This window comes from Ahaetulla prasina, chromosome 1, assembly GCF_028640845.1.
Source record: "Ahaetulla prasina isolate Xishuangbanna chromosome 1, ASM2864084v1, whole genome shotgun sequence".
Lineage (NCBI taxonomy): Eukaryota > Metazoa > Chordata > Lepidosauria > Squamata > Colubridae > Ahaetulla > Ahaetulla prasina.
The window spans coordinates 349,860,246-349,887,431 of NC_080539.1; the positions used below are offsets into that span (position 1 = coordinate 349,860,246).

Sequence of the window (27,186 nt, forward strand, 5' to 3'; positions counted from 1 at the left end):
AGGTGTACAGACAACCTTAATACTTTTATTCAAGTAAACTCTGTTAAAAGAACTTCTGAGTTTAATTTTTTTCTGCTTAAATAATCAATGTGTACCAGTTTTTTTACCCACTGGCCACTTTTGAACTCTGGGTTAAACAAGCCATTACCCTCTCACAAAAAGCTCCATTTTGCAATCTATGACCACTGAAAAATGGCTGCAAAAAGGCCCCCATACTATGTTTTTGGTACTGGAGCCAAAAAAGACGTTTTAACAGAAAGAGAAGGAATGGCGCCTTCACTACAGGGTGGCTTCCCCCTTAACAATTGCTTTTCATTATTTATTTTTTTAGTTTTACAACTGGCCAAATAAATTCACACATGTATTGCAAATATGGATGGGAAGGGCACAGGCAATTTATTTTCTTTCTGTAGGAAAAGGGAGATTTTTTTTGTAACTCCAGGGACCATCGAGAGAGGCACTTTGTCATGGTCTTTTAACTTTTCAAAACTCTTGAATAATTCTGGAAAAGAACTTGACTAACATGGCTTATTTTCATCATTCTGAGATCGTAGCATTAAAGACAGATAAAGGCTTGCTTCAAAGTGATGTTTAAGGGACTGGGGGTGAAAATGGAAAATTGCCATGCTGAATTGCTCTATTCCAGATTGAAAATGCCAAACTGAATTCATATTCATTTATATATGAAGTAGATGTATTTCTGGGCTGTAAAAAAAAGTGGATGAACACTTGATGGCAGCAAAGAGAAAGAAAACACCAGGCCCTTTGCTGTCATTTAGATTTTGTTGCTCAGATACCGTAATCCACCCACCCCTAATCCCAAAAATACAGACAGCACTAGATCGGGGAAGATTGATTTAGGCCTCTACCAGCGTTGTGGTCAGTAAAAACCACAGAGATACTTTAGAGCTCATGCAGAACGTCTCTCTCAAATGGAAATCTGATCAGCAAAATCATTCCATGAAATTACAATTAGCTGAGTAGCCAAGAAATTTAGTGTAATACTGGTTCTTTCCATGCATACAACTTTTCATTGCAGATATTAGCACATTCTCTGTGTAAACAGATGGTTGCTGCCACCACAAAGCTAAAATAAAATGAAATAACAGAAGGAGCAATTAAATGGTAGAAAAGGCAGTATTTATAAGCTTATTCTACTAATAAATTCAGTGATACTAACAATAAAGATCTACATATTTACTCATAAGAATAGTTGGGAATTCTATTGGCAGTTTTAAGGAAACCCTTCATTTGCACTTTCACAAATTTTGTATTATAACTCCTCTAAACTCAGAAAGCATATTAAATTGTGTATAAACACACAAAAACCTGAACCTATGTTTAAGATTGAAGTGTTACCAAATATACTTTAAAGCTCTGTATTTTTTTAAAAAAAATCTTAGTATCTTTCTTCACATATAAACTAATTGGCCCCCTCATCATGTGCCTCTAATTTTAGCTATAAGACACCTTAATAATGGTATTTGTGTCCTCCTGATAGTTAAATCATCACCAGTCTTTTGCAGAGGCAGTTCAAATCTCTTTAATTGTTCTATTGTTAAAACGGGGTTTCCCCAGGTATTGATACTCCAGAAGATGATCTTCATTTAGATGAGGAGGAGGAAGAGAAGAAGGATGAGGAAGAAAAAGAAAAAAGAGGATTATAGCTAATAAGTCCACTGGCCATGGAAGAGGCACTGATAAAGCAGGCAAGAATTGTGCTGAGTTACTTGCACACTTGGCTTCCTCTCCACACCACCAATCCATCACCTAGGGAATTTGGTGAGAAATGTACAAAAGGTTTGCAATTGTGTTAATGTTTCCACCTTATTATTTCTTATGATCAACACACACACACAAATGCCACTCTCTGAACTGATCCAGAACGCAGGCAATTTTAAGCTAAGACTGAACTTGCAAATTCAAGGCCAACAGCAATAATTCTTATTCATACTGCCAACCTGGTCCAGACCTTCAGCTCATCAGCCATTTACTCCAATAGAAGAGTTTTAAATCAAGTGTTATGGGTTCTACCTGATTAGTCAAGGTTACTGACACATTTTCTGATCTCAACGTTTTGGAATTTGATCTATTGTTCTTATGGAAACACCACAAATATAGTTCATTGCAGAAGCCATATAGACACCAACCTGTTTTTAACTGTATTTTATTAATATTATTAAATTTATTTGCTGCCTATATCAACCACAAGATGATTCTTATGACAACCGAGCCCAAAATTTCCACTGCTGAAGTGAGTTTTGCTCCATTTTACAATCTTTCATGCCAAAATTCTTAAGTGAATATCTGCAGTTGTTGAGTTAGTCTCCTTTGTTAAGTGAATCTGGCTTCCCCATTCACTTTGCTTGTCAGAAGGTCACACAAAGTGATCAAATGACCCCAGGACACTGCAACTGCCATAAATATAAGTCAGTTGCCAAACAGCTGAATTTTGATCATGTGAGGATGGAGATGGTGCCAAAGTCTATGAAAAACAGTTGCAAGTCACTTCAGTGTCATTATAACTTTGACCTGTCACAAAATGAATGGTTGTAAATCAAAGACTATCTGTATGTACTTATGAAATTATACAGTCAAACTTACCAACATTTTTGACAAAGTGCTGGTAAATGCATTGGTAAGCATTTACATATACACATAGAGATGTTCAATACCGCACAATGCAAATATATGGGGAATACCTCATAATTTGGTCAGTCCAATGATAGCTCACAAAAAATGCTTGATTAGATAAAATGTGATTGGATAGTTGGTAGTTGGTAATTGTGAAAACCAAACTATTAACTTGATATGTTACATTAAACCATAATATACTTTATCTGGGCACAGCAGGTTACTTGAACATGGCAGCTATGTTTTCTTAATCTAGGTTTAGTGTGTTGTGTGCATCCATCTCACAAGATCATTGCATCCCTGAATTGATAGTCTTGAAATCATTAGATTGATAAATATCCACTCACCCTGTTTCTCTTGTTACTCTGTTTTTTAAATTCTGTTTTGGCTGATTTATTATTTCTGAACTATCAAATAAAGCAAATTCCACCCTCTTCAAATTATATGTGCTAACACTAGGAAATGTGTATATGGAAGTGAGAGTTACTCAGCTGAAATTATCGTACTTCAGCTGTGTATGCTAAAAAGGGAAAGCAAGAAATATCAAAGGACAGCATTGCTTTTGAACTAAGTAATCAAGGAGGAAATACCAATTGCTGAGAAAGTCTGGCAGGCAAATTTAAAATTTGACATATGAAAGTCCCAACAATTTAGTGCACAGGGGGATACAATCAGCTACTATGAGTTTTGGCAGAGAGAGGACAGTAATTACTAAACATTGTAAAAGACTAGTTTTCTGTGGCCACAAACTTCAGTTCTGCAATTTCAGAAAGACAGAATCAGTTCTCAAAAACAGCCTTTCTAATGTGTTCCTCGGAGCTTTACCCTTTCCCTGCTCTTCTTTAACATCTACATGAGTGACAGATTAAGATCATCTGGTGGTCAGATATCATCAGCATGGTGTTCATTTATGCAAGTCTGATCAAAGTTAGCCAGATGATGTCTCAAGGTGCTTTCTCACTGCCTGGAGGCTCTAGGAGGCTGGATTGGAGGGGTGGGGAGACAAGGTAAGACTGAATAGCTATGGGGTTTGGGATTTACTGAAGACTTGCCCTCTTTGGATCTGAAAGGGGCAGAGTGTTATATTGTGGGTTCAGGTGTCGGCAAGGTGTAGGCAGGACTCTGGATAGCAGGTAATTTACTTTATTAACCTTAACATAGCTAACAGCAGTGACAAAATACAACCGAACATTCCCTCTCTGTTGACAGCCCTTTTAAAGCAGCTATCAACTGGCTTAGCCAATCAACACAGAGAAGTACTATCCTTGTTCTCCACTAGGGGAAGGGGGGGGAGAACTTAGAACACTACAAAGATAGAGTTGCACAATTTTGAGGTCCATGTAAACTCTCAGCTCCTACTTGATGAGCAGGGTGGCAGTTGCAGCTTGGAAGGTCTTTGCAGAACTCCATCTTGTGCATCAATTGTATCCATTCCTAGACCAGGAGGCCCTGATCACTCTCACTCACGCTTTGGTCATTTCCATAGGACCATTGCAATCTCTTCTACATGGAGCTGCTCTTGAAGATCACTCGGATGATGCATCTGGTCCAGAATGCAATATGGTGGGTAGTTACGGGCATGCCACATTCCATCTCTACCATGTAACTGCATTGGCTCTCAGCGACCTTCTGAGTGCAATTCAAGGTGCTAGCTACCACCTGTACCACCTATAGCTAGCTACCATCTATAAAGCCTTCATGGTATATGTTATGTATTCATGTTTGTGCCTTTAAATATTTGAGCGGGAAATCAGCACATTGCTGATTGGACGAAGCCTCCAGCAGAACTGTATAAAAGGAGAGGTTTTTCCCCCAGCCTGTTGCTGGGTTCACCATATATTAAAGAGCTGTTGTCACTACCCTGGTCTCCAGCCTCGTTACTTCCAGAACTTAACACTGGCGACGAAGGTGGGATCTCGAGGCTAGGAGAACCAGAACCGAGCTGAAGCACGACAGACCCGAACCCAGCAAACACAGGGCAGAAAAGCGGAGATGGCCAGTTACACTCCGCCCGCACCGTTTGACCCGGCTAAAGAGAAATGGGGAACGATATGACCCGCTTCAAAGCTTAGAAGCCAACGAACTGCAAGGAGTTCCAGATAACCGGAAAAGGGCTTATTTCTTAAGTCACTGCGGTCCGGAGGTCATTGATATCGCGGAAGCCCTGGCAGAGCCAACGCCGCTACAATCAGTGTCGTGGCCAACTCTACAGACTTTACTAAGGAACCACTTCGCGCCAACGCCGTCCAAATACGTGAGGCGGTTTGAATTCGGAGAGCGAAGACAGATGGAGGGCGAATCCATCGGTGACTACATGGCCGCCCTAAGAAAAGCGTCCAAGGACTGCGGATACCGCGACCTAGACGAGGTGCTCCTCGAGCAACTCATCCGAGGGGTCCGAGATATCCGTTTGCGGCGACGGCTGCTAGCAAAGAGCAACCTGACGCTGGCCAACGCTCTGGACGAAGCCAGAGCACATGAAATGTCCACCCAAGCGGCGGAGACACTGCAAAAGCCGGTCCCACTTAAGGCAAGCGCGAAGACAACCCCAGTGCACCAGGAGGAGGTTCAGACCGAATCCGACGGTGAAGATGAGGAAGGGGTCTGCAGAACCGAAACGCGACAAAGGGGACCGAGACGAGCGGAAGCTGCGGTGGTCAACACCAGCGCCAACGCTGCAAATTTAAGGACGCGACATGTCGGCGGTGCGGAAAGAAGGGCACCTAGCTCAAGTTTGTCGAGCGCCCAACCTTCCCGCCGAAAATTCAAATCAATCAGAGCGCGGAATCGGCAAGGCGACCCGCGATTGGCTCAAACAAAAAAGGCGCGGATTCAAACCAAACGACTGTGGTCATAGGCCGCGCCTCGACCCGAGTGGAGAAGAAGATCTTCACCAGACCAAAAATAGAGGGAGTACGGTGCCGGCTCGAAGTAGACACGGGATCAGCGATCACCATCATGTCCTGGGACACTTTGGCGAAGTCACTGCCGTCAGTCGCGAAGCGCCACCTGCAAGCACAACGGCTGCGAATCCATGACTACCAGGGGAATCGCATCCCTGTTCGAGGGACCACCTCCGTCCGAGTCGAGTACGGACCACATAAGAAGACCCTGCCCATCACGATCGTTGAAGGAACCCTGCCCAGTCTGTTGGGACTAGACTGGTTTCGTGCCCTGGGCATGGGAGTGACTGGCATCTACAGAAGTGACTGTAACCTGAAAGACATTCTCTTTAACGAGTTCGAAGATGTCTTCAAGGACTGCCTGGGCAAGTACAAGGGGACCCCTATTTCCTTCAACTTAGACCCCCAGGTAGCTCCCATTCGGCTTAAGGCGAGGAGAGTCCCTTTTGCCCTAAAACCAAAAATCGATAAGGAGCTAGATAAGCTCATAAATCAGGGGATTTTGGTGCCAGTCGATCACGCAAAGTGGGAGACGCCAATCGTCACCCCAATAAAACCAGACGGGTCAATTAGAATTTGCGCTGACTACAAGGCGACGCTTAACAAAGCCTTACAGAAAAGCGCTTACCCGGTTCCAGTGGTGCAACATCTGCTGCACTCTTTGGGGCGAGGGCAAGTCTTTGCAAAGTTAGACTTGGCCCAAGCCTACCAACAACTGCCCGTAGACGCCCGCACAGCCGAAGCCCAAACGATTGTAACGCACAGGGGGGCCTTCAAGTGCACCCGATTGCAATTTGGGGTGAGTGTGGCACCAGGGCTGTTCCAAAACCTAATGGAACGTCTTCTACAGGGGCTCCCAGGGGTAGTTCCTACTTCGATGATGTCCTAATTTCAGGGGAAAACATAGAGGAATTGGGGGAGCGTTTAAGAAAGGTTTTGGGCATTTTCCGGACAGCCGGATTAAAAGTCAAGGTAAACAAATGCCAGATAGGGGTCGAATCCGTCGAGTTCTTGGGCTACCGGATAGACAAGAAAGGAATTCACCCTACTGAGAGCAAGGTCAAGGCAATTAGAGAGGCTCCAGCGCCCAAAAACAAAGCAGAGCTGCAGGCATTCCTGGGGTTAGTGAATTTTTACGCGGTCTTTTAAAGAACAAAGCGACCGTTGCGAACCGCTGCATAGACTGTTAGGAAAAATACTGTTTGGTCTTGGGGAAAGTCGGAAAACAGGGCTTTTGAGGCAGTAAAGAACCTGCTCTCAAGTGATAGCCTGCTCATCCAATACCACAACTCATTGCCCCTAGTGCTGGTCTGCGATGCCTCCCCTTATGGGGTGGGGGCTGTACTCAGCCATAGACTTCCAAACGGCACAGAAGCCCCTATAGCTTTTTACTCTAGAACGATGTCCTCCCCAGAGAGAAATTACAGCCAATTAGATAAAGAAGCACTAGCCATTGTGTCAGGGGTTAAAAAATTCCACGAATATGTCTTTGGTCGGGATTTTGAAATCGTGACTGACCACAGACCGCTACTAGGGATACTGGCTGGCGACCGCCCAACGCCTGTGGCACTTTCGCCACGCTTGACCCGATGGACTATTTTTTTTTTTTTTTTTTTTTTTTACATTTATACCCCGCCCTTCTCCGAAGACTCAGGGCGGCTTACAATGTATAGGGCAATAGTCTCATTCTATTTGTATATATTTACAAAGTCAACTTATTGCCCCCCCAACAATCTGGGTCCTCATTTTACCTACCTTATAAAGGATGGAAGGCTGAGTCAACCTTGGGCCGGGCTCGAACCTGCAGTAATTGCAGGCTTTGTGTTCTTAATAACAGGCCTTACCAGGCAGAGCTAAACCGGCCCTATTTTCTTAGCCGCTTATTCGTACAAGCTGCATCATCGGCCAGGGAAAGAAGTGGGGCATGCAGACGCGTTAAGCAGATGCCCACTGCCAGGGGCCATCGAAGACCCCACGCCGGGGACGCCTATTCTGCTTATTGACTCCTTGGACTCTGGCCCAGTCACGTCTAAGGAAGTGGCTCGGGCATCATACCGGGACATTATGTTAAGGACTGTACTCGGTTGGGTACAAAGAGGGTGGCCCGCTGCGCCGGGCGAACGTTTTAAGGAGTTTGTTAAAAAAAGGGATGAGCTCTCGGCTCAAGGGGGGTGCCTGTTATGGGGTGATCGGGTAGTAATCCCCGATAAATTAAGGGAAAAGGTACTGGACCTCCTCCACGAGGGCCACCCAGGGATCGTCCGAATGAAGGGGCTAGCAAGAAGCTATGTGTGGTGGCCACTCATGGATTCAGAGATTGCTGAGAGGGTAGGAAATGCCAGGCTTGCCAAGAGTCCAGACCCCTACCCCAACGGCCCCAGTCAGGAATGGGAAACCCCAAGGGCCCTGGTCAAGAATTCACATTGATTTTGCTGGCCCTTTCCATGGCCAAACTTTTCTAGTGGTTGTCGACGCATTCTCTAAATGGTTGGAGATCATACTAATGAAATCCACTACGGCCGAGGCAGTAATCGCAGCCCTGCGCCACTTATTCGCAACCCACGGGTTGCCTGACACTCTGGTGTCAGACAACGGGCCGCAATTCACAGCAGCCCAGTTCGAGGAATACTTGGCAGAGGAGGGCATCCGACATGCCCTCTCTGCGCCTTTCCACCCTGCGTCGAATGGCCTTGCAGAGCATTCCGTCCGGAGCGCTAAGGAGGCATTGTCCAGGCTCAAGCCAGGTGACTGGCAAACAAAGATAGACTTCTTTCTGGCCGTTCAGCACAGAACCCCAAGCACTGCTACAGGCAGAAGCCCAGCCGAACTATTGATGGGACAGAAACTCCGGTGCCCACTTGACCGCTTGAGTCCCCATTACACACCAGAGGGTTACAAGGGGGAAATAGACAAAACAAGGGAATTGGGCATAGGCGACCGAGTGTGGGCCCGCAACTACGGGGACGGCCCGAGTTGGCTCGCGGGACAAATAATAAAAGCAACCGGCCCAAAGTCATACTTGGTCGAATTACAGGACAACCGAGTATGGAGGCGCCACATAGATCAGATAAGGAGACGAATAACTGAACAACCTAAGCCACAGGAAATAAATTATGACCCCTCCTTATTTGAACCCACAGCTGACCATGACCCGGGGGAGGCGCAAGACTTAGCTGAGGTCCCAGAGTTCCAGCGACGCCATCAGGTTCCAGAGGAAACGACAGGAAAATGACAAAGTAATCCAGGGCCAGATGGCCAAGAAAAAGAATCTGTAAATAATCCAGGGCCCGATGGCTTAGAGAAAGAGCTGGGAGGAAAACAGACCCTCCGAACAGCTCAAAACACCACCCAGAACTGAACCGCGAGGTCAGAAAGAACTAGGAGACGCCCAGGTTATTTGCGTGACTACGCCGAAAAATAACATGTAAATAAATGTAAATAGAGGCAAAGTGTTTTCTGGGAGGGAGGTGTTATGTATTCATGTTTGTGCCTTTAAATATTTGAGCGGGAAATCAGCACGTTGCTGATTGGACGAAGCCTCCAGCAGAACTGTATAAAAGGAGAGGTTTTTCCCCCAGCCTGTTGCTGGGTTCACCATATATTAAAGAGCTGTTGTCACTACCCTGGTCTCCAGCCTCGTTACTTCGTTACTCGTTACCTCGTTACTTACCTCGTTACTCAGGGCCAGCTGAGACCAACTGTCTCCAATTATCTTTCCTTGTCCAATGAGGTCTGGCAAGATAGATATCCTCCAGTGCCTTCTAGTAAATGTGATCTAATAGGACCCAGGAAGCGTGACTTCTGTGTTGCAGCACTTGCTCTATAGACCCCATATTCAGATGGCCCTGTTTCTGCCAGCCTTTCCTAAGGCACTAAAGATCTGTCTTTGCTCTGAGACTGGGCTCAGCTAATAGGTTAGCCTGATTTTGTTGTCCTGACATCGTCTATTGGGTCTTGCTCCAAATGGATAAAGTTTACTCGTTTTTACTGTCTTTAATCATTACATTGTTATGTTTACTGTTACCCACCCAGAGTTGCAAGTTGATCAGGCAGCATATAAATAAATGTAATCAGTAAGCAAATAGAGAAAAAGATTTGAAAGATTGTTGAAATTACCGGTACATTTTTTTCCGTTACAAATTGTAGAAGATTGCCTTTTGACAGTGGCAGGTGTACCACACACACACACACACACACACACACTTTTCAGTGCTAAAAAAAAAATCATCCACCCAATATACTCCAAATGCTGGCGAGCAGCTAACTTTTTGCAAATAATCAGCAAGGCTAAGCATCAGACAATATTAGGCAAAGAGGAGAGCCCTGCAGAACTGCAGGGAATTCAGATTGCCAGTTGCCAAATTGTTCAGTGACAGCTCAGCATCTTTGTACTTTCTGATAGAGACAATATAGAGATAGCTAGTTAAAGCACCATGCTGGAAACCAGGAGATTGTGAGTTCTAATCCCTCTTTAGGCATGAAAGCCATTTGGAAGACTCTGGGCCAATCACTCACTCAACCCAACCCATCTCACAGGTTTGTTGCTATGTGGAAAATAGGAAAAGGAAGGAACATTAGGTATGCTTGCTGTCTTCAGTTATTTATAAAAATAATAAAGGTGGGATATAAATCTAATAAGTGAACAAAATAGTGGGGAAGAAAAATCCACCAGTTTTCATGGTAATCTGTTTCAACAACTTTCACAGAGGATAAAGGGGAACTGAACTGCCAAATGAGCAATCTTTTTTTCGTGCAAAGTTAATACTGAGCAGGAAGCGTGTGCTTTGAAAATGATTTGAAAGAGGTATTTCAGAACGTATGGAACCATGAATATAGCATTTCTTTAAAGCAATTTATTTTTTAGGTTTCTGTAATTTCTGTAACGTCTAGATCTGTGAGGACGAACCTATGGCACGCATGCCACAGGTGGCACGCGGAGCCGTATCGGTGGGCATGTGAGCGTTGTCCTAGCTCAGCTCCAGCGCGCACCGGCCAGCTGATTTTCGGGACTTCCAGGCCCACCAGAAGTCGGGAAACAGGCCTCCGGAGGGCCTTTGGAGGGGTGGGGAAGGCTGTTTTCGCCCTTCCCGGGCTCCTAAAAAGCCTCTGAAACCTGGGGAGGGCGAAAAATGGGCCTATCGGGCCTACCATGCCATCACGTGTCAAAAGCGGGGGGAGCGCGGAAGGGTGGGGCGCATTGAATTATGTCTGTGGGTACGCGCGCATGTGACACCGCCCTCCCGTGCTCCCCCCGCTTTTGGCACGTGACAGAAAAAGGTTAGCCATCACTGGTCTAGATTTTTTAAAGCATCTCTTTATTCAGTGACAAAGTACCTGGTTTTGCAGGAAGAAGGTCCCAAATTTGATCGTTAGCATTTCTGGGTGGAAAAGCAATTGGACTCCAACTTCCATCAGCCCCAGACAAAAGGACCAATGGTCAGGAAAGACAGGATTGAAATCCAACAACACCACAAGTGCCACAAGTGTTCTACTCTTGAATCACACTGCATCACTAAAGAGCCACACCTCAGCTGAGTTTGAAATATCATTTCTCTTTGATGAAACAACCCCAAACTGAACAACAACAAAATCCCAAAATCAATACAGGAAACTAGAGCTGTGATCTTCTCATGTTCCCATCTCCACATACGTTTATTGCAAGCTCTTCCCACTCGGCTGTTTGGGTCAAGTGATTTGCATACCAGGGTACGCTGATTGTGGTCGCACAGTCGCAACCCCCTAAATACACAGTTCCTGCTTGCTGAGCAAGGAACAAGTATGAGTATGTGCACGGGGAGATCCTATGTGCCAACTATGGCAATTCCTGGACTTGGAATTCTGTCACAGACATTAATGTCTTAGTTACTTTCTGTTTGATTAATATAATGCAGTCTGTAGGGCTGGATCCCCCTATCGGGCCTTGAGCCAATCAGAACCGAACTGCGGAAGTGATGGGCGAGCATGTACTGCCCGCTTGCACGAGCAGTAGACAAGCCTGTGAGTGGCAGGCACACTTTTTGTGTAAGCAGTGGGCGCACTCATCTGCCACCCACATGAATGGAGCACCTGCACCCGTGTCACCCACCATTCACATGGAGCATCTCCTCTTCTCCCCTGCTGGTCCACAAAGGCAGAAAGGTTGGGGAACTCTGTCATAGGGGGAAGGAATTTATTATTTGGTGAGAGCTATTATGATTTTTATAGTTAATTATCTAGAGCAGGGGGTAAAACTCAAGGCCTGGGGGCCCGATCCGGCTTGCGGGGTGCTTAGATTTGGCCCGTGGGGCTGCCCTGGAAACAGTGAAGGACCAGCCTCCCTCCCAAGCTCCATTTTCAGCTGCGACAGCCTCCTTCAACCCCCTGCCAGCAAAAACAGAGTGGCCTTCCTGAGTTCTGTTTTCAGTGACAGAGTGCTCGGGCCATCACAGGTGCCCCTGACATAAGTGACATCAAGCTGGCCACACCCACCAGGCCCTAAATATATAATGATGAATGAATGGATGGATGGATAAATATTGGACTACTGTTTGGGAAATTCTGTTGTTTAGTATCTGGATATTTTAATGTGTGATTCTATCTATATGATTCATACCAGGTTGTTTTACTATATTGATATTAATGTATTTTAGCTGTTGTCACATCTGACAGTATTTAGGCCCAAGAACAAGATGGAAAGTTTATTTACAAATAAATATTATATCTGACTTTTTGATTTTGATCCGACAAAAAACCAGAGCAATTCGCAGGATATTACATCTCTCAGGAGCTTCAGCCATCATGACTATTGGTGAAGGAAATACTGTTCAGTAAGATCTGTATATTAGATGAAATCTGATTCCTTCTAAACAGGCAATATTTCTACAGCAGAAGCCATTCCTTTTCTCAGTATCTTTTGGACCAGGCAATTGCGTGGTGGTGGGGAGGGCAGGTTAGGTTTTGTTTTTTAAAAATGATGTTTTTTAGTTTATTTGTAGCTTCATTCACTATTTTACTAATGATTTTAAAGAAGCAGAAAATTGAACTCAGGCAGGTAGGCGTTTGGCATAGAATTTTACTACCATAATCTTGAGGGGATTGCAAAAAACAAACAAGTAAATCGAGTCCAGGTGTTCATCTGACAGCAGATCTCTATCTGTATGTTTTCATTTTATATGTGCAAGTGAAAGACTGTTAGCACTTCTTTAAGTAAAAATGTTAAATTTAGACTGTTAACTACTAAAAAAACCCTCTGCCTTTCAAAAGCATGCATATATACGCCATGTGGATACACAATCTTCAGATTCTAAATGTATGTGTTGTATTTAAAATCCTACTTTATAAATTTTCCAGCAGGAGAGAAATTCTGCAAAGTTCTTGTTGAACAAGAGCGACGTGTTAGGCAGAGCAAGCTGTGCTCCTGGTGAGAGCAGAACGGCCTCATTGTAGCAAGTCAGGAAGTATCTTGGCCTGGGACAAGGGCTATTTGTGTAGGAACGACATGGAGAGAACATTCAGGCCAAAGGAAAAGAAGGTATTACATAGCAGCTCTTTCGGTGGGAAATGGTTCTTTATGCCAGAAGTGTAGCTGAATGGAACATTGTATACCAAGCAGAGACTGACTCAGAAAGGAGCAGACGATGCTTGAAGGAAGCCACATCCGCCTTTGGTGGGACAGGCTCACCTGGTTGAGAACCTGCCCATTGAAAAGGCTTCACGACACTTCTAAAAGCACGTGCAATAGATAAGGACAGTCTTCCTCTCGTAGATTTATAAGGCTGGCTAACTCAACACTGACTCTGAATGGTGTACAGATTAAGGAAACAGTTGCAACATTGAAAAGCAATGTGAAAAAAAAAACAGTAATGATTACAAATGAATGGATGGAATGAAATGAAAGAAAAATAGGTGGTATTGTGTATTGGTGGAACTATGAGAGAAAACTGACGAGTGTTAGACAGCTGCATGAAGTGTCTGGTCTTAAGAAGTTGTTGAATGTATGGAGGGAAGTGAAGGTGTAGATTGAATGCTGAATGTTAGAACACATGATTTTATTTATTTCAGTATTTACTTACATCTGATGACTCTACAAGGTCTTCTAGAGGTTTACAAAATACTGAACATAGAATGCTTAAAACAATAAAATGTCTCACCCCAATGCAGCACCCATATTTTCCTAACCAATTCCATTCTTAAAAGTTCTGCAGACAAGCTATATTTTAACCCCATTATAAAGTACCATCAATAATGGCACCATCTGGACCTCCATGGGTAAACTTGGTATCCTTTCCCGCTCGCTTTCGGAGTTTTATTTTTATTATTTTTGTTTTTCGTGTTGTAAGCCACTAAGAATCTGCAGACGACTATGGTGCAAGATAAATGTGGTATATAATTTAAACAAACTGTTTCACAGAGATGGAGCATAAAATGAAAGCATTATGCTCTTTTCTGTATGACCTCAACATCTCAAATACATCTCATTTCCGATAAACCGCTTAAAACAGAATGGTTTTAGCTGTAGCATCACGCAACTCACCAACCACTGGATATCCCCTCCTTTTTCCCTATTACCAAACTGAACGATTCACTCCAGGCAGAATGTAACTGCTTCAAAACAGGGCCTCCTACTTCTCAATTCTGCTGGAAGCCCAGAAGGATTCCTGTTAAGAGTACCCAAAACCACAAAGAAATGTTGTGTGATGAATAGGGATATACCCCAATTAGGTCACATGATCAGGGCAATCAGTTTGGTTCTCTCAAAAGTGTTTTTTTTATTTTTTGAAAAGGCAACTGGACTGATTTTTTTGAGGAAGACGACGACGTTTTGCTTCCTATCCAGGACGCTTCGTCAGTTGTACTGGATGGTGTTAGAAATGAAAGGACAGTTATTGTCCTTTTTTCTCTAATACCATTCAATACAACTGATGAAGCTTCCAGGACTGTCTTCGTCCTCAAAAAATCAATCCAGTTGCCTTTTTAAAAAATTTTTAAAAAACCACTTTTGATACAACTATGACATAGATGGCTTGGCAAGTTCATAGAGAGTTTGGTTCTCATTAGTCAACTCTTGGAGGGAGGTAAGCTGGGTCAGGACAATAGCAGGAATTTAAGGAATGCTAATTTTATTGTTGTAGACTATAGTAACAAAATCATGAAAGCCTGTCCAAGTTTCTCTCTGTTGCATTTCATAGTAAACAAAATCAAGGCAGGATTACTTTGAGTTCCTTTCTCATACTTGCTTCAGTTTCTGTCCCACCATTCCCCCCTTTTGCAGACACTGTTACATGAAACTGGCTTGTTCAGTAAGAAGTATCTGTTCTTCTACAAGTAAATAGTAAAACAAATTGATTAGAAATGCAGAACTGGAGTAACAAAATATGTAATGTATTCCACAAGGAAGAAGAAAAAAGGAAAACAAGGAATGCGAAAGAACAAAAGAAGAACTATGAATTATTTCCATTACTTAATTGTGGGTTTCCCACACATGGACTGAGGGGTCAAACTGATCCTTCCCACAAGCATTTTTTTATGTAGCTGCTTGCTTTAATGTGTTGAAAGTTGTTGTTAACAGTTGCATGTTTTGTCTGTCTGCTTTTGCGCATGCAAATCTGAACTGGCTTCTTGCCATCCTCATGTCTATGCTGTTTCATAATCAGCTATAAAGATGCAGAGGGTTAAGAGACAATGCTCACTGTCGGAAATGAGCGGCCACGTCCTGACACACATAATGCTGCTGCAGCATCATCATCTGGGGTTGAAGGATGTTCTGAGTTCTATTTCAGCTGCACCTGGACGATCATCGTTTCTGTGCATTAAATCTGTATGAAAATCTTTTAACACACCATGGAGAAAATTGAAGCTATAATAAATCAATTGGCTGTTCTACATTACTGATTAAATTATTTTACTTCAGTATTGTCTTCTTCTTAGAACTTATTCACTGCAGAGAAAACACCTATATAACAATGGAGATGAGATAACACAGTGTATCTTAGTGTATATGCACATGTGCATGGATGGGTATTCATAGAGGTACAGACAAGTTTTATTCCACTATAGGCAGTCCTTGACTTAGGACCACAATTGGGAAGAGAATTTTTGTTGCTCAGCAAGGCAATTATTAAATGAGTTGCACCTGATTTCACAATCATTTTTGCCTCAGTTAAGTGAATCACTGCAGTTGTTAAGTAGCTCATGTGGTCATTAAGTGAATCTGATTTTCCCCATTCATTTTGCTTGTCGGAAGCTGGTAGGAAGGTCACAAATGGCAATAACTCTGGGATGCTGCAACTATTTTAAATATATGCTGGTTGCCAAGCACCTGAATTTAGATCATGTGACCAAACAGTTGCTAAATGAATTGTTTTAAATTGAGGACTATCTGTACTGGTTTTATTTTGCATTGTATGTTTGTTCTAATGAAGAATTGAGAAGACAGATTGAGAAGAATTTGCCAGACAACTGCTGTTTGATTGTCCGCAAGTCTTTTTCTACTATATCTTATTTACAGCAGGTACTGATAGGTAAAACACCATTAAAATTACCACTTTATTACCACCAAGTTATTAAATATTTCTGCCTCTCTAGTTTCTGGCTTTTACCTCTTCTGCATCTATAATTTCTTATTCGGTGTCGTAATGGAGTGGATTAGAAATGAAGTGCCTGATATTGAACTCTGGAAACATCTGGTGACCTAATGCAAAGCACCAACCTTTAAAAACATTACTGACTTACTTGTGCCTGTGCCAGTCCCAATCGTGTTGATGGTTGCAGGAACAGAGGACGAGGAATAGAGAGGGAGGTGGCCATTCTCGCACCCCAGGTTTTTATCCTGCCAGCTGGAGGCATTCACACATATGCCAGAGTCCCGAGAGCTCTGCCACCCGTTGAGTTTATCATCCGAGTTCTGTCTTTGGTGATAGTAATGTGACTGCCCATAATCCACCGAGTCAGACCGGCCTCTGTTTTGGCTGCCAAAGGTACCCGATGTGCGGTCCTCCAAGTGGTTCAACCACATGGCAAGAGCACTCCTGTCCTCCAGGGATGTGGCAGGATGGATCAAAGCATAGGACAGGAGTTGCCTGCTCTCCTCTATGTGTTGGTTGTGTTCAATTGAGTGAGCCAGGATTTTGGGAAGTAGTTTCATGTACTCCACTTTTCCTTCAATATTCCCTGGCTTCAGCAAAGGCAGGTGGGTGAGCAATAGAGAAATCACTTTGTCCTTTGATTCTTGCTGCCACTGGTTAATGATTCCTGTTGTGCGGGGGGGATGGAGGGATGGAGAGGAAAGAGAAAAAGAGACTTGTGAAATCAGGAAACAAGCCTGATAGGTAAATCAGGAGATTTTAAAACATTGTGAATAGCTTTTTGACACTAATCTCATCCATAATCAAATCATTTTATTTTCTTCCACTGCAATGAAAATTAAGATGTAAAATAAAAACAACAATAAAGCAGGATAATACTTAGACTGCATGCAAGCTTTTGAATCACACAGAACCTCCAAGCAAATTCAAGTGTGGTTGAGGAAGACATTAAGTTTGTTCTTGCAAATGAAGAAATGTCCACTGTTGTTTCAAGACAGGCTAGCATGAATATATATCATTTATACCAATTTGTAACTAGAATCATAACCCTACTTAAGGATTCAACTTTTCTGAGTAGCGTCCTCTATCATTAAGTGTTGTACCTTATGTACTCTGACAGCATATGAACCAAGATAAATTCCTTGTGTGTCCAATCACACTTGGCCAATAAATAATTTTTTCTTTTCTTTTCTTTTCTTTTCTTTTCTTTTCTTTTCTTTTCTTTTCTTTTCTTTTCTTTTCTTTTCTTTTCTATTCTATTCTATTCTATTCTATTCTATTCTATTCTATTCTATTCTCTAAAATGAAACCAAGCCACCAATTTGGTTAACTTTCCCTACTTGATCCCAACATGCTCATATTGTTATTTTGTGAAACTGATCATTTGTGGGTATTTTTCCAGTCATGCGAGTTTGGGATCATGGAAGTTGCTTTATGGAAGGGAAGCTACAGCATGTGCCTGATCACATGCAAAGGATAGGGACTGATCATTTTATAATCCGGCTGCAGAACACATTGCTATATAATATGTCTTTATCTTGCTGCGAGATAAACATCTCACAGCAGGGGACAAACATGTAACTTCACATCACATTGCAAATCAGTCTTCTCCAGTCCTGTCTCCTGGGAAATCCAGATGTGTTGGCACCAGATATGTGGGAGGCACCATGTCTGGACTACATACATTATTTGTGCAAAGAACAGAGTGGTATCTCTTTTGGCACTACCCGGTTGGCAAAAATGGCTGTGCATGCCGTTATCCATTAACCTTGGGAAGGGTCATATGGGGGAAAAGATCAGGCTCAACTGGGCACTAGCTAACTTTCATAATGAAGCTTATAGTGATTTCTGAGTTCAGGTAACAGGAATGCAAGACAGTTAAAATTTGTAAATTTACCAAGAGGAGAAAGAGAAGAAGAAAAAGAAAACAGATTAATTTAAAATACAAAAATATGTTTAATGGAAAAATAAAAAATCAATCATATGATACTCATTACCTTATAAAATGCACATTTATACAAAGTTTTTAATTTTTTTAATTAAATTTATTTATTAAATTTCTAGAAAAGGTAAGATATAAAAAAACAAAAAAAAGAGTTAAGAAGTTGGGAAGAGGCGGTGCAAAGGGATAAGGAAACAAGAAAAGAAATAGAAAAAAAGATTTTCTTCAATTGTTACAAATTTAAGATACATTAAATTTTAGATGAAAAATTCAATATCACACAGTAACTCTATATCTCAAATCTAAAAATTAATATACCGTATATACTCGAGTATAAGCCGAGTTTTTCAGCACGTTTTTTGTGCTGAAAAACGTCCCCTCGGCTTATACTCGAGTATATACGGCTTATACTCGAGTTTTTTTTTTCTTTTCTTTTTTTCACATTATACCGGATGGTGCAAACTTGGCGGGCTTTTGCATTAGCGTGGGGAAGCCCTGCCGGTGCAGTGAGAGGGCGGGGCGGGGGAGCCGCCAGCCTTCTCGGCTGAGGGAGGGAGGCTTTCCCTGACCGGTAGCTGCCTCATTTCCCTCCCTCGGCTTATACTCGAGTCCCCAGTTTACCCCAGTTTTTTGGGGTAAAATTGGGGACCTCGGCTTATACTCGGATCGGCTTATATTCGAGTATATACGGTAGTTCTTTCAGACGCTAGCAAAAAAGTTCAAAAGTGGTTTCCATAAAGAAACGAAGTTACACACTCTTTTCTTTAACCAAAGTTGTTAACTTCACCATCTCAGCGAGTTCCATTAATTTCACCATCCATTCTTTCATTGTGGGAATTTGTAAATCTTTTCATCTGCATTTATACAAAGATTGTTTGAAAACAATCATATTATATTATCACACTCAAACACCTTGAGGCCACTTTTCTACCTAAAGGTAGCCCTATGGGGAATTCCATTCAGTCCAGACAGGAAATGGTATCTGGAAATAAATTTGATTTTTTACAATGTGTAATTAATTGTTGGTTGCTAGCCTGATAAAACTTGCCACTAATATTGAACTGTCAGGAAGTTGTTCATTAGATAAGCAGGATATCATGGTTTATATCTAAAGTAGCAAAATATATTTAATTATTGTAAAATGCATCATTCTAAAACATAAAAAATTCAGTTATGAATCAAGGTATTTGGAAGCAAAGGCAGCAACCCAAACTGGAATGACTTACTCTTTAGAATTCCACTGAATAATATTTATTCTTATGTCTTAAAAAAACCCAAAGACGGGTAAAATATTGACTCAACCATCTTTTCCTTTACTGATTGAAATTAACCTTGTGTGATCTGGTAAATATGTTGGGAATCCAAGCAAATTTCCATTTCTGCTTTCTGAGAGCCATTCATGATTCTAGCTGCTATGTTGAGTGAGTCCTGTCTGTCTATTCATTCTGAATTGCAAATATGAAATATTGAATTGTCAAGGATGACATCCATCCCTATTTTGAAATCAGATGTGCCAAATGTGACTCATAGGCAAACAACCTATGCAAGTGATTCTACATTAAGTGGAGGTTTCCTGAAAGATAAGTCACTACTAAAGAAAGAAAACAGTCAAAAAGTATGACATGAATTCCATTTCTTTGGCACAGATGTGCCTCAAGTGTCATAACCTACACAACCCTCTCTCTGTCATCTTCCACCTCCAAGATAACAAATGACTAAAACCCACCAAGGCAGCTTATGTTTCAAAGACGGACATTTATACTAATTACAACTAGCTGAGAGAGAAAGATTAATATTTTGTGGCTAACCAGGAACTTCATTAAAAGGTAACCTTTAGATCAGGGGTCTCCAATCTTGGCAACTTTAAGATTTGTGGACTTCAACTCCCAGAATTCCTCAGCCAGCGAAAGCCAAGGTTGGAGAACTCTGCTTTAGATAATTATTGTTTATATGGAGAAGGGGAATATTACTGGTTACAGCTCTTAGTATGTGAACACCATACTTTTCTGGATTAAATTGAAGGCAATTCCATCTAATATTTAGAAAACTGGGTAGATATCTTGTTCACCAATGCTTAGTAAGATACCAGTTCATAATGCTTTCCATCTTCTAGTCTTCATAAGGCAGCTGTAAAGTAGTCAGAAATTCCAGTTAGTCAAAAAATGGAACAGTGTGAATGGAGGAAATGGACTTTCCATCATTGCTGCATCCATTGTGTTACAAATTTTTCCCCAAGTGTCTTACAGACCCAATTCAAGGCACTCACTATGGTTAGCTGCTTTTTAGGGTTACCGTATATACTCGAGTATAAGCCGAGTTTTTCAGCACATTTTTTGTGCTGAAAAACGTCCCCTCGGCTTATACTCGGGTCTATACGGCTTATACTCAAGTTTTTTTTTTTTAAGCCCCTCGGCTTATACTCGAGTATATACGGCTTATACTCGAGTTTTTTCTTTTCACATTTTGCGGACTGAAGCCCTGCCGGTGCAGTGAGAGGGCGGGCGGGGAGCCGCCAGCCTTCTCAGCTGAGGGAGGAGGTTTCAACCGGTAGGTGCCTCATTTCCCACCCTCGGCTTATACTCGAGTCCCCAGTTTACCCCAGTTTTTGGGGTAAAATTGGGGACCTCGGCTTATACTCGGATCGGCTTAAATTCGAGTATATACGGTACTCTGATTACACCAGCGTTACTTTGAAACTGCTTATCTTTAAACAGTCTGTCCCAAATTTTCAAATCATTTTTCCAGCCTGTTACATTCAATGTCAGCGACAAATTTGGCTTTTTCATAAAGCATTCATAATGCTTTATCTTTGAAGTTGAAGCTGATTTCTTATAGTTTGCTCCTTCCATTGTTGGGTTTTGTCATTTTAATTGGTGACTGAATTTCATTATTGCTAATTATTAGTTTTTGTAAGATAGCTAAAATCATTTTCACTGGGCAGAGCAGGAAAATCCTACTACACCTTGACTACCAAACACAATGAGGTATCATTAGTGAGCCAAAAAATGATGAGGGGGTACATTATAACTTCAGCCTATCTGTAGTATCTTTGTATGTCCTGATCTAAAGTTATGATGTTCGTCATACTGGAAGGCATAAGATGTTGAGCTAGGTGAATCAGTTTGTTATATCATAGAATTATGGCATGAGAGGGGTTGAAGTTATTTTGGAGATCTCCTAGACCAGGGGTCTCCATCCTTGGCAACTTTAAGACTTGTGGACTTCAACTCCCAGAGCAAAGCTGGCTGAGGAGCTCTGGAAGTTGAAGTCCACAAGTCTTAAAGCTGCCAAGGTTGGAGATCCCTGTCCTAGACTCTGGCCACAGCAGAAATCTATTAATATAGCTTCTCGGGCAGGTAATCATCCAGCCCCTATTTAAACATCTCTGAAGATGAGATCACCATCCCCCAAAGCACTCTGTTCCATTGCCGACCAGCTCTTACAGTTAGGACATTTTTCAGTATAAACCAAAATAATTTCTTTGTAAATTAAATCTGTTCTTTCTTATCCTGTTTTCTGCCCTGTCTTCTACATGAAAGCCATAAACTCCTTGTGACACTTATCATGACTCTCTATAGTCTTGTCTTTTTGAGATTAAACATAGCCAATAATTCCATTTATTCCTCAAAAATTGTCCCTTCCAGGCCCATTATCATCTTGATCCCTCTAAACAATCTCCAAATTTTGTTTTTTTCCACCACTGGAATCAAAAAGAGGACTGTGAAAATATTTACAGATCTCTCACGTCCTGGATATAAATTGCAGGCAGCTGGCAGGCAGCAAAAGTAGCCGCCAGTACTGCATTGTAACCACTGCGCCACCGCGGTTCTATGCCACGGCTCTCTTCTATGCTGGGAATTCAACAAATGGTCTTGGTTATTTGTGCCTGACAACTCCCTGGTTTAAAGGTTCTTTTAGAAGTCAAATTTGAAAGGGCATCGTAAAAGCTGAGGACTCTCTGTAACCACCTGGTCCCAATGCCTGGGGGAAGACAGCCAGGTCTTCATGCCCTTCTGAACACTCAGAAAGGTTGTATGTATCTTTAGGGAGAGGTTATTAGGTAAGCAAGTGTCCAGCCTTCTGGAACCAAGCCAATCTAACAAAGTCTTTTCCTGCATAGGAATAATGAGAATCCAAAAATACTGCGTAGAAGGGAAATCAGCTCAGAGATACAGAATCCTACAAGCCATTCTTATAGAACCCATTCTGAGTAAATCTGGTCATTTTCAAACGAACAAAAAGAATTGGATATTTCCCAGAAGGAAGGATGGTGGTTAAGTAGCTTTGGTAGATTGGTACAATTTAGTCAAAATGTATATGAGCAATGGATATAAAGGTGTCAGCCAGGAGTTTCAGCATAGACATTCACACAAAACTCCATAGTGATTTTGCAATTTATAAACATTAGTTTATAATAAGCAGCAAATATAGACCAAAAAAATATTTTATTTATAAAAATTATGTACAAATTCAACAATGACACAGCAGCAAGTATTTACTAAGTCTTTCTGCCAGTCACTTTCCTTATATGCTGATCCAGTTCTACAGAGGAATTATTGAGTCTGTCATCTGCACCTCTATAATTGTCTGGTTTGGTTCTGCAACCCAACAAGACAGACACAGACTTCAGAGGATAATTAGAACTGCAGAAAAAACAATTACTACCAACCTGCCTTCCATTGAGGACCTGTATACTGCACGAGTCAGAAAGAGGGCTGTGAAAATATTTACAGACCCCTCATATCCTGGACATAAACTGTTTCAACTCCTACCCTCAAAACAATGCTACAGAGCACTGCACACCAGAACAACTAGATACAAGAACAGTTTTTTCCCGAATGCCATCACTCTGCTAAACAAATAATTCCCTCAACACTGTCAAACTATTACTAAATCTGCACTATTAATCTTCTCATCATTCCCATCACCCATCTTCTTCCACTTATGACTGTATGACTGTAGCTTTGTTGCTTGTATCTTTATGATTTATATTGATATTGTTTCCTGATTGCTTATTTGTACCCTACGACTATTATTAAGTGTTGTACGTTAGAATTGTTGATGAAGGTATCTTTTCTTTTATGTACACTGAGAACATATGCACCAAGACAAATTCCTTGTGTGTCCAAACACACTTGGTCGATAAAAATTCAATTCAATTCTATTCTATTCTATTCTATTCTATTCTATTCTATTCGTCAAAGAAAAAAAAGTACAATGTCATGAAAGTGTATTTAAAAGTTTCAGATGTTAGAAAATAAATTGCTGATCTATTACACCCTGGTTTTTTGTTTGACAACAGTTTTGAAATGCTGTCTTTGTTTTTTGCATCTTAACTACATTTAAGTAACTTTTTCAGTCAAGAAGGATGCAAAGAACCAAACATATGCCTAGAAGGGTTTGGAGCATATGTGGAATAGCACAATAATGTCATCCTGTGAAGGATGCCAAGTGGACCGTGTCTTTGAAGACAATCTTCTTACCCCTCAGTGCATCCCATCCCATCCGAGAACTGGGGAAGGCAGTGAAGAGTAAGCACCAAGAAGGCAGTAGACCTTGTGAGTTGTTTACTGTGTTTCCCCGAACATAAGACCCTGTCTTAAATTTTTTTGAACCCTGAAATAAGTGCTTGGCCTTATTGCCATGCGCTCAAAAGATCGATTGGGCTTATTATCAGGGGATGTCTTATTTTGGGGGAAACCGGGTATGCTACACACTTTTACTGAAGACAACTGTAGGGGCTGTTGTGGTGCACCCGATGGGAGGCCATCATTTCTGTTGTACCAATTATTGTGGAGGATATGTTTAACTGTGATAGCCAATCCCCAAAGTGCATAGTTTTTGTGACTGTTTACAAATTTGCAGAAGGAAGGTTAACAAGAAATGTACTACTTAAAAATGAAAAGAATGGTGACTCTTCTGAGGTTCTATATTTGTTTGACATTTGAAAGCAGCCATCAATCTAATTTCACCATATCCATGTCTTACACAATGGGAAAAGTGGTGTCCTTAATAGAGGCAGACAGGCGTGATTGTGAGGCTAATGAAGTAGTTACAATGTGAAACTTACCCTGCTGGAATGAGAGTCATTTGTGGTAATCCAGAATTTACAAAACAGAAGCTGAAGTTCAGGTTCAGTCTGGCATTGTAGGCCTTTAGAAGAACCAGGTAGCTGATAATGGAAACCTCCTCTTGATACTTTGAGAAGCTGTTGCTTCCACCCAAACAAAAGAACACTGAGCTGGGGGAAATATTCAGAGCTGCTTTTGCAAATATCCTGACTAAATACATCTTCTTAGCCCACAGTCAAATAGAAGACATTAAAAGGGGTTAAAAGCAATTGGAATCAACATTAGTTGTCAATAAGAAGAGAATGATTTATCTGAAGCTTTAAAATGAGCTGGCCATGTCTGCAGTCTTGGGTAAAGGGTGTAATCTATATTCTTGAAGAAAAGGAACTTCCTTGAAGAAACTCACTGTTAGAGAAGGGTATGATTATCCCTCTATGCTGGAGAAAAAGGCTGATTTTTCTCTCCCAGGGACCGCCAGAGAATAATGCAAGAACCCCTATGGTGAGCAAAACTGGGGATACTCAATAATATATATTTATTTTAGTTTTCGTTTATTTAGATTTGTAGAGCTGCCTGCTTCCCAAGGCAACTCTAGGTGGTAAACATAATTTCAAAACCAATATAAATAACGCAACTGATAAAAACAACACATAATAAAAAGCAAAACATGGATGCTGAGGATAATTCCTCAACAACAATTATAAAATCTCACAGCTTTCACTACCTTCCTAATCTCCATGCCTGGGAAAATAGCCAGATCTTAAGCATTTTCTGGAAAGCCAGCAATAATCTCAGGCGGTAGGGTGTTCCAAAAGGGCAGCACCCCGGCAGAAGATGTATGCTTTGCAAGTCACAGTAATCAGTATTCTTTAATTGGTCAGATCCAGAGAGTAAGAGTAATCAAATATCCTGGTCCCATCCGATGAAGTATTGAGCACCAGGACCTTGCAGTGCACTCAGAAGCTTCTGGAGAGTCTGTGCAGCTCATGAGGTAAGGGCACCCCCAAAATTGCCTGTGCCACTGTAGTATGGACCAATTGCAGCTTCTGGATATTCTTTAAGAGGAATCCCATGTACAGCACATTGCACTAATCCATTTGGGAGGAAAGCAAAAACATGAGTGTCTTTGAAGTTCCCCCTAGTCCAGGAAAGGAAGCAACTAGCATATTACAGGTAATTTTACAAAAATCTCCTTGACTATAGGTGTGCCTTCTTCTCAAAAAGGAACTGCAAATCCAGAAGGATTCCGAAACTGTACTCTAATTCTCTCTGGGGAAGTGTACAGCACCCAGAAGTAATGATGAGAAATCATTAGATGCAGGAAGTCCTAAAAGCCAAGGCCACTCAGATTGGTTAAGCTGAAGCTGCTGTTTCTCATCCAGTCCCCCACAGCCTCCAGACATCAGGACAGAACTTAATGATATTCTTGAGGTACAGCTAAGTATCATCAAGATATTTTTGATATCTCAACCCATGCTGTAGATTAAACTCATCCAGCATCTTCATGTAGATGTTAAATAGGAAGTGGTGTACATCAAGCTTTGAGACACACACCACAAAGCATGGACTAGACCTTTCCACTCCAATCAATACCAACTGGAATGGATCCCAAAGAATGAGAAAAAAAATATACCTCTCATTCCCAACTCCTACAGAAGTTCCAGAAGGATTCTATGATCATTTGATGGTACTGCAAACCACCAAGAAGTGAAACAGAGCAAGGATGGAGCACACCTTCACCCCACTCCCTCTTACATTACATTGGTCACTCATTTTGCAGAAATTAAAGCAGATAGAGGACTCAACATCAACTATCAGAAGATTAGAAAACACTTGTCTAGAAGGATCAATAAGCTGACTCTGTAAAAGAATGAATGCATAACTTGAGACTGTCTCATTAATTGATCCTCGTCGTTGGAGCAATTTGACAGTTTGGCACCAAACAGTAATTTTAATGTCAAAGAAAAGGGAATTATTAAACATCCGGAGGCACATATTTATATTATTTAATGAATGCAATGTAATTTAAATTCAGCTTCTGTCCATATTTAGATACAGGCACTGGGACAGCATACGAAGAATGAAGTCTAGCCCTTGTCTGAAAATATGGTGCACTTCTAGAATAAGACAGTTATCTTCATAAATGTATAAATAGTTCAGGTTTCTAGGCATCAGAATTCTGCCTTTAGGACTCCAAGCACCTAGGATTTTGTCTGTATCCTCCACAGCCACAATTTAGACAACTATAGTTATCAGTTTTTGACATAATGTATATGAAAACAGAAGCAGCCAGGGAGCAGGGAGATTGTAAGGAGTCACACTGGAAATAAAAGATAGATGAGGACTGTGTGGTCTAATTCTCTGCCCCACACTCCCAAGTCATAAACTGCTAACGAGATTTTTCCATACAAAAATAATACAAGTAAAACTATGAAGAACAGCATGGCTCACCCTATACTGCCACACATCGGTCCAGATTACTGGGCAATGCCACAGGGTGGGGGTGGTGTAACAGGAAAGGGAAAAGTAGAGTCATGGCTTTGTTTTGTTTTGTAAGGAAGACACAAAGTAATGTAGGGCTCTTGGCCAAATTAAAAAATAAATTGTCACTCGCGTAAGCCTCCTCAGCGCACTGTGCCACCATGTGACCTCCTCTTTTGGAATTTCTGCTTGTGACTGGCTGGTGAAATGACTCTGTGACCTGTAATAACACCACTCCAAAATTAGATTGCAGCTTCACTTGGCCTCTCTCCACCGCACCAGGCAGAACACAAGCTTCAAGGGTTTTCTTTCCATTTAGGGTTTTTTTTTTTAAAAAAAATTGGATGCTCATAATACACTTCTTTCACATTGCCAACCTAATGATGTTGTGAGAGGTTTCTAAACTCTCTCCTTTGAGGAAGAAAAGCCACAATGTCTACTCGCAGAATCTTCATGCCTTGCTAAAGTCCAGGGGGCATCCAATAACACTCACATACTCCAAACCAATTGGTCCAAAGACCATTAAATAATACACTTTCACATCCCCCTTTTCTTTCTTCGTTAGATCTGTAATTTCTGATGTCACAACAAAC

The 27,186-nt window shown here is 41.6% G+C and overlaps 1 protein-coding gene across 4 annotated transcripts in view; it reads right to left on the bottom strand.

Annotated features, from left to right (window-relative positions):
• SAMD4A (sterile alpha motif domain containing 4A) overlaps positions 1–27,186 on the bottom strand; it is a 143,281-nt gene that overhangs the window by 47,588 nt on the left and 68,507 nt on the right. For all 4 annotated transcript variants that reach the window (XM_058163043.1, XM_058163044.1, XM_058163041.1 and 1 more), the window contains one exon: positions 16,248–16,766. In XM_058163043.1, coding sequence (XP_058019026.1) covers positions 16,248–16,766 — 519 coding nt within the window. The remainder of the gene's footprint in view (positions 1–16,247; positions 16,767–27,186) is intronic.